General features: G+C 35.9%; 1 protein-coding gene across 4 annotated transcripts in view; it reads right to left on the bottom strand.

The window, feature by feature from the left end:
* Nucleotides 1-270: 270 nt before the first annotated feature.
* The window catches only part of myom1a (myomesin 1a (skelemin)), a 43,857-nt gene continuing 35,325 nt past the window's right edge, over nucleotides 271-8,802 (bottom strand). For 3 of the 4 annotated variants that reach the window (XM_005163438.6, XM_005163437.6, XM_073918033.1), the window contains 7 exons: nucleotides 7,872-7,910; nucleotides 7,623-7,728; nucleotides 7,246-7,409; nucleotides 4,736-4,772; nucleotides 4,443-4,465; nucleotides 4,078-4,133; nucleotides 271-1,931 (listed from right to left, as the gene is read on the bottom strand). In XM_005163438.6, coding sequence (XP_005163495.1) covers nucleotides 1,671-1,931; nucleotides 4,078-4,133; nucleotides 4,443-4,465; nucleotides 4,736-4,772; nucleotides 7,246-7,409; nucleotides 7,623-7,728; nucleotides 7,872-7,910 — 686 coding nt within the window. In that variant the 3' untranslated portion in view covers nucleotides 271-1,670. The remainder of the gene's footprint in view (nucleotides 1,932-4,077; nucleotides 4,134-4,442; nucleotides 4,466-4,735; nucleotides 4,773-7,245; nucleotides 7,410-7,622; nucleotides 7,729-7,871; nucleotides 7,911-8,802) is intronic. The other variant, NM_001161340.1, reaches the window with a different exon arrangement.

Below are 8,802 nucleotides of genomic sequence, written 5' to 3'. Positions count from 1 at the left end.
CGCGACGCAGGCAGGCACTTCAAAAAGAGGCCTCTCACGTGACCCGCCAAAGCAGAATTTCCCCTGGCTAAAAATCACCAGATCAACCTCCTCAACCACTTCCTTCTAGAAGGTTGTTTGTGATTATGCTTGCTCCGTACCTATTCAGTCGACAAGCGGTTTCATTTTCATTATCATGCTCTCTTATCATGCATAAATATGATGTAAACTAATTTGAAACGGTGCAGGTCCTTACAATTACAGGACTGGCAGGTTTAAAGGCATACACACTTTTCGCATTATAACTGGTTAATTTTATTGCATAGCACTGACTATGATCTGTATATCAGCTATGACCACAAAGCAACAAAAGCGTCTTGACTCAATAGCATTTGCATTTGCTTATCTGAAGGACCTACACAGATTAAACTGTCTTGCTGCTTACTGTATTATATTCAAACCTTACACATATTAACACATAAAATGCATTAAGCAAGATATATCAGCAGACATATAACAATAAATCATAAAACTACAAATGAGAGTATCCAGATATATATTTTTTACAGAGAAAGGATTTACCAAATCACATTGGCTATAGCAACCTTTACCCAACTTTAAATTTCTGTTGTCTACAGCTGAAAGACAATTTGATTTTAATCATATGATACACTGTCTCACAAAACAGTATATTCACACTGACAATCAGTTTTAATTAAACCATGACAACAGTTGAGATACATGCTATTTTCACACTAATGTTCCAGTTTTGCTTAAAAATAAAGCAACAACCAAAGCTTTTTAATTCAAAACATTAATTTTGCTATACTCAAGTGTTTTTAATACGTTTTAATAACACAAAGCAACAAGATGCACATCTTCAGTTGCTAAAATGCTTTTCACAAATGTTTTTCACACATTAATGGTTTCAGGATTAAGAAATTATCATATTTCATTAGTTTTATAAATTAGAAATTTAAGCTGCATGTACTGGTAATTCAATTTGAGGTTATCCACTTGAGTATTTTCTTTTTTTTCAGGTTTATACATTAGCCTAGGTTAGCAGTTTAAAAGTATATGTTTGCTACCACAATCTGGGATTGATACTTCTAGAGAAACTTTTAAATGTTGGCAACCTCCAATCAACATCCACATGCCTTTACTAAAATTAAAAAAAAAAAAAGATTTATCTTGGTGTATTTCTGACATCCATTTCACCATCATCAAGACCTTAATTCATCTTCAGAACCAAAATGAAAATATTTAGTCAAATTCAAAGAGCTTTCTGCCTGTTCACTGAAAGTCTATCACTCATATAGATAACATTACAAAATATTGTAAAGCATCAGAAGTTTGAATGACAACTTTAAACAGAAGAACAGAAATCTCTCAGCCATCACAAATGATTCCTCAAGAGTCTCACGGGTTTGCAATTACAGTGAGTGAATGATTACAGAACTTACATTTTGTGGCGAGCTAACCCTTTAAGTTTATCATAGTGTGAAAAGCCTAGAAACAAAACCTGCATAACTTGCCCATATCTTTCATCCAAATAGCTGCAGTTACTTTTTAAATCACAAATACACTGGCAGCATACAACACTGCACTGTGGGTAGACATGCTTTGAATTAAAATGCTTTGGAAGGTGTACTGGTCATCTGTTAAACCCCTCTCTCCATTTGTGCGTGGCTTTACTCCTTCTTCTCGGCTTCATCCTCTGGGATGTAGACACTGACAGTAAACTCTGCCGCTTCTGTGCCGTACTTGTTCTTCACCAGCAGGGCGTATTTCCCTGAGTCGGTTGTGGTGACAGCAGCGATGGTGATGCTGGCAAACTTGCTGTGCTCATACTTCAGCGTGTGGTGCTCATCACACACCAGCGGTTTTTCATTCTTGATCCAGCTGACCTCAGGAGCAGGATCACCCCATACGTTGCCAGTGAGGTTGAGGGACTAAAAAGGGTGAGGTGAAATCAAACGTGAGACCACATTCCTGATAGACTCATGGTGCAGTGAGAGATTTCTAAGAAACACAGTTGGAAATATTAACAGTAAAAAAAAAACAAGAAAAAGATCAAAGAAGAAAAATAAGGGTTCACAAAAGGCCCTTCCAGAAATTTGCTAGTGAATCGTCACCTTTAGGCAGGAAATTTATTGTTTAGGGTCATGAGGCCCATACTGGAAAGTTCTCATGATTCATTTTAAAGTTTAATAAAGACATAGAATTTGAGTTAATGATTGAACATGACGGTATAAACACTGGTTCGATCCCAGCTCAGTGTGGTTTGGGTGTAACCTCACTCCTATCCCGGACGAGCCCCCACATGTAACCCACCGGTCCTATTGCACCTAACCTGTTCTGAGCTGAAATCGAACTGGCGATTCCTTGGCATGGGAGTCCTAACAAGGTTAAGACCATGGAAGACCATGGCCTCTAGCATCTTTCCCTTGAGCAACCTTTTCAGGTCAGAGAAGAGGATTTTACCTGCATAGCACTTTGCTAGCTGTATTGCGTTACACAGTATATCACATTATTTTGTTCTGAAATATTGAATGTGTCCTCGTTGCAGCCTGTAGCACAATGATGTACTGGACCAGGCCCAATAGTTTGCATGTTCTCTCCGTGTTAGTGTGGGTTTCCTCCGGGTGCTCCGGTTTCCCCAACAAGTCCAAAGACATGCAGTAATAGGTGAATTGGATTGGCTAAATTGTCCGTAGTGTATGTGTGTGAATGAGTGTGTATGGATGTTTCCCAGTGATGGGTTGCAACTGGAAGGGCATCCCCTGATTAAAACATATGGTGGATAAGTTGGCGGTTCATTTCGCTGTGGCGACCCCAGATTAATAAAGGGACTAAGCCGAAAAGAAAATGAATGAATGAATGAATAAAATACCTATTACATTGTATTATTAACTTCTATATCTACCCTAAACCCAAGCATCACAGTAGCATGGGCATTACAATGTCCACTACGTATTGGACCTGGTCCAGTAAGTCATTGTGCTACAGACTCCAGCAAGGACATTATGGAAATATTATCTTTTTCTCTTATGCATTCCAATTTCATGGGTTAGAAATGCATTTATTAGCAGATATAACACTGTAGGGCTCAAAGAAGAGAAGGAATATGTTATAAAGTTAAGTCCAATGAGGAAATGCATGTTTAACGCTTTATTATTAAATGTATTTTTTTTAGAAATATTATATTCATTTTGTTGCTGTTTACCATTGTCATGGTAACATTCAGGGTAAGAATAAAGAGGAAATAAATAACATTTCTTTGCATTGCACTCAGTTCATTTAAAATGAGTTCATTATCACATGCAAGTGCAGTTCCCTCGAAAGGCCTACTTCAAGAGCCCTTTCAAGCCCTTTGAAGTGAGTAGGGCATAGGGATGCTCAGTTCCATTTGGAATTTGCCCCCAGTAATAATCATTCCAATTTAAAATGTTCAAAATCAATCATGCTCAACATTATCAAGGTGTCTGCAAGCAGATTGGGAGTTCTGAGATGTGATTCGTCAATGCCTCGAATGACCAAATAGTCTGGGTTGAACTTGGGATCTGACCGAGGTCCTGCACAAGAATTGGGGATAAATTGGCCTTAAATTTCTATAGTGTCTGTCTACTACTCTAGTGGCTTTAGCTGAAACGTGGAGAGGGGTCTGGATGCAGACCTGGTGCCCCACACCTTAACACCTTAACACGTTAACCCCACACCTAACCCTCGACACTAGATCCATTGAATGCATTGTGTCTGAAGTTGCATCACTGAGATATGAAGTCTCAGCTTGCGTCATCAAGGTTGCATCTAGATAGTATTGGAAATGTGAGCAGCATTGGTTGCTTTTGTGCTATCAGCTATAGTAACAGGACAGTTTAAAGAGTCATTGTTTGTTATACATGTCAACCGTAAGTCATTGCCTGTAATGCATAACATATCCATGAACTTGTTTGGGGCAGAGCAATTACATAGACATGTTTATTTGGGTGTGGATTTTAAATATTAACAGCTTTTGTCAGAAATCACACTCTGCACCTCTAAGAAAAGAGCACATATGAGACATAATAATAAACATATGAGTCATAATAATAATACCTTGCCCTCCTGAATGGTGACAACATCTGGCAGGCCACCCACAACACGTGCCCGGTCTAATAATACACAAACCATTTAATAATTAGCCATTTCCAGAAACTTCAATATAAGGAAGAAGGTACTTGCTTCCTATAAAAGCTGCTCAAAATATTCAGGCATACATTATTAATTATGGAATTGAATCAAAACATGTTTTGAGGTGCCAATTATGGTCACAGGTTCTACTGAGATTTGTTGTTAATGTTAGAATTTGCGACCATAATAGCTTTTGGAAGATGCACACCAGATTGAATTTCAGATTGCAGCCATTGTGAATCTGTTTACTTTGTGATAGCACTATAATAATAGCAAAGACAATCACTTACTTCTCTCTGCTATGGCCGCCGCCCTGAGGAAGGAAAGACAGACAAACATGGGTTATTTGGGTCTTTAAATAGTAATGGTGACTGCTAAGGTGATGCATTCTTCTTGCACTTTTCAATATCAGGAAATGCCTCACTGTAAGCCCACAGTGACACACTCACGGGTAGTCTATTTTAGTATTGTTGTGACAGCTTATGCAAGAGGGTCTTGACCAGGGAATAGCAGCAAAAAAAAAAAAAAAAAAAAAACTTGTCACATTAATAGAATATGATGATTTTCATTAGATCAAACTTACTTCAGCCTTTTGAATTCTTCAAATGCTTCCTCCCATACTACACAAATAGAAATAAACAAGTGAAAAACATACAGATATAAATGTAATGGCAGATGTTTAACTAAAAGACCACAGTGGTCTCAAATCTTATGTAGTAGCTCTAAAAATATAAAAGGAGGAGAGATGACTGTAAATGACGAGAGAGGATCAGGCCTGGCACGTTATGTTTAGTTTCAGTTTCTGTTTAGGCAGCAGTCATCAACGATAGGCTGTCACCACTGTTTGTTTTTTATTTACTTTGTTGATTAAAGTGTTTAAATGTTCACCGGTTTCCCGCCTTCTTCCTCCCAGGCTTATGCACCAATGTAACAAAGTACAAATCTCACTGTTCAAGGGAAGAAGGAGGTGGTAAAACCAGAGAATGTTCAAACAAGTTAATAAAGCAAACAAAACAAAACTAATGGGTGCAGCAGCCTCTCATGGATGACAGCCATCAAAGTGAAGGCAAAACCAAGTATAAAATGTCCCAGGCCTGGTCCCCTCCCGTCTTCCACCATTTTCTCTCCTCCTGCTATGTTTCCAGAGCTCCTTCATGAAACTTAAAATCCGATGTGGCACACAGGTCACACACTTAACATTATCACACTCATAGCACCACACTAGAATCACAGCAGAGCTGTTATACAGCCATAATGGCAGAGCTACCTGTGCAATATTGCTTATCTATCTGTCCATCTATCTATCTCATCCATCCATCCATTCATCCATCCATCCATCCATATATCTACTAGGGATGTCCGATAAGGTTTTTTTGCCCTTGAGTCCAAGTCCGAGTCATTTGATTTTGAGTATCTACTGATACTGAAACCTGATCCGATACTTCTATAATACATAAAATAAAAAATAAAGAACATTTTTTGCTCTTCTTTATTTTTTATCTACCTTATTTTAACATTCAACAACTCTGTTAACAAACAGAGCTCTTCTGTGAGGTAGTTTGAGCAATCAAGCAATAAATAACATAAATTCTTAACTTCTGGACTTTAGTGCAACAGTAAATATAAAAAAAATCTAACATATAAATATATATACAGTTGAAGTCAGAATTATTAGTCCCTTTTTAAATATTTTTTTCTTTTTTAAATATTTACCAAATTATGTTTAACAGAGCAAAGAAATTTTCACAGTGTGTCTGATAATATTTTTTCTTCTGGAGAAAATCTTATTTGTTTTATATCAGCTAAAATAAAAGCTGTTTTAAATTTTTAATAAATGATTTTAAGGTCAAAATTATTAGCCCCTTTTAAGCTATTTTTTTTTCTTGTTAGTCTACAGAACAAACCACCATTATACTATAACTTGCCTAATTACCCTAACCTGCCTAGTTAACCTAATTAACCTAGATAAGCCTTTAAATGTCACTTTAAGCTGTACAGAAGTGTCTTGAAAAATATCTAGTAAAATATTATTTACTGTCATCATGGGAAAGATAAAATAAATCAGTTATTAGAGATGAGTTATTAAAACTATTATGTTTAGAAATGTGTTGAAAAAAATCTTCTCTGTTTAACAGAAATTGGGGAAAACATAAAAAGGGGGCTAATAATTCAGTGGGGCTAATAATTCTGACTTCAACTCTATATGGTCCCAACGTATTTCCTGTTTCACATTTTAAATTTCTATAGCTTCTAAGAATCCAAAAAGAGACACATATTGATAAGTAATGTTATAATAGCTGTTTTACCATTAAGTTATGCTTGAATTGCCTCTTGTTACAGTTATGAAATAGTTTGATAACAAGCAGGAAATATTCATTGGGCCAATAACATGATCATATTGAAATGGTCTATTGAATTGTCAGTTGTACTGGATAAGAATATACTGGACTAATTATGTATAGGTTTGAGTATTACGTTAATCTTTGTTTTCTTTGATAAAAATTATCAAGACCAACAACAAGTTCCATATTGTAAATAAAAATATGTTCATTTACAGCATTTAAAATGTGAACTGGACAAAAACAGTTTTTCCTAACTATTTTTTCTGTTTGGTCATGAGGACAGTACATCATATTTCATTAGTTATTTTACAAGATACAAGTATTCAGCATGGAGTGCAATTTAAAGGCTTATGCTAGGGTAATTAGGTTATATGCAAGTTAGGTTAATTAGGCAAGTCATTGGACAGCAGTGGATTGCTCTGTAGCCAATCAGAAAAAAAATCTTATTAGTGAACTTAGTGTATTTTAATTCCTACCTAACAAAAGAAAATAAGGCTTTCACAAGAATAAATATAGAATAGGATATTTTTTTTACATTTTTCTTGCTCTGATAAACATTACTTGAGATATATTTTTCAAAAAGACTACAAATTTCACAAGAGAGCTAAAGATTTTGCCCTTGTATTTATTAAAATAAATCTATAAATATAAATCAATAATAATTTAAAGTTGTCTTGACAGAAGTTCCCTACATCCTCTAATCAATACAGCAGTTCTGCAAGGACACGTGTTGGAACACCTGAGCTCTTACCTTGTCCTGATAGGTCAAGAACTCTCTTGACGCTGCCTTTGCCGTCGAAGATATCAATGGCATATTTGCCCTTATCCTTCTCGGTGGGCTCGTTAATTTTGAGCCACAGCTGTTCTCCGGTGACACCACACTGGACTCTGTCTGAGTGGGAGATCTTTGATTCTCTGGAACCAGTTAGAAACAAAAGGACAACACACAAGGACATTGGACACAGCTTTATAAAGTGATATGGTATAGTGAGCAAACAAATTGACAGGACTTTAGACTGGATTAGTTCTTGCAGGATTTTCTGTTTATGTATGTTTAATGTGACACTGAAGTCACAATAAAGCATCCCACAAATTAAAGTAGACTGAGAAGGGGGAGAGAAAACCTACTTGTGAAGCCAGCCTACACGGAGATCTTCAAGATAGTGCACAACAAATGAGTAGAGAATGATTCCGTGTTCTGTGCTCATAACCTTGAGCTCGGTGGAAGAGTTTGCTATAAGAACAGAGAAATAAATGCATGAAAATTACATGACATTGATCTGATGTGAGTGCTCGTGAGCATGTTACTAATGGAGCATCATGTTGCTGTATATTCAATAACGCTGAGTGAAGAAGAATTGAGAGTAGAACACTCACCTATAACTCTGAACACTTCATTCAGCACTGCTTGATAACCTGTTATACAAAGGAAAAAAAGCATCATCAAGTTTAAGCTGAATTTTAAAATATATTTAATCATACATTAAATATATCAACAAGCCCCAGCTGGGTCAGCTGACATTTCTGTGTGGAGTTTGCATATTCTCTGTGTTTGTGTGGGTTTCCTCCAGGTGCTTTGGTTTCCCACACAGTCCAAAGACATGAGCTAAAGGTGAATTGGGTAAGCTAAATTGGGCGTAGTGTATGAGTGTGAATGTAAGAGCGTATGGGTGTTTCCCAGTGATGGGTTGCAGCTGGAAAGGCATTCGCTGCATAAAAACATATGCTGGCTAAGTTGGCGGTTCATTCCACTGTGGCGACCCCTGATGAATAAAGGCACTAAACAGACAAGAAAATTAAATTAAATGAAAATAAATTTTAAAAATTTAAATCTTAAAAAAAAAAAAACATTTTCTGTGTATATGAATATTTTAATTTACAACATTTAAAATGAGACCTGGCAAAAACAAGAAATATTTTTTATTTGTTGTAATAGCAATAAAAAAAAAAGTAATTACATAAAATTATAATTTTAAAAATTATAGCATTTATTAGGACAATTATTAAATTGTATTTTATTGCCACATTCAAATTCTGTAATTTATAAATTATATTATATATATTCATACATTAATTATAAATAATAAATCATTAAAATGTCTTTTTTTATTTCACAAGTCTTCCTTTTGATCAAAACAATGAACAAAACACCTGATGTATTCGCCCTTGTTCATTGTGTTGCTGTGCCAGACTAATAGAATTCTGTTGTTTGTCTGTGCTGAAATTCTTTGAATTGCAAATCAGCAAATTCTACATCCTGTCACTCCAATTCAAATTCCCATTTAACATCCAGTGGGATGTGGCCAGA

This window comes from Danio rerio, chromosome 2, assembly GCF_049306965.1.
Source record: "Danio rerio strain Tuebingen ecotype United States chromosome 2, GRCz12tu, whole genome shotgun sequence".
NCBI classification, from domain to species: domain Eukaryota; kingdom Metazoa; phylum Chordata; class Actinopteri; order Cypriniformes; family Danionidae; genus Danio; species Danio rerio.
This window is presented reverse-complemented; position numbering and strand designations above follow the sequence as displayed.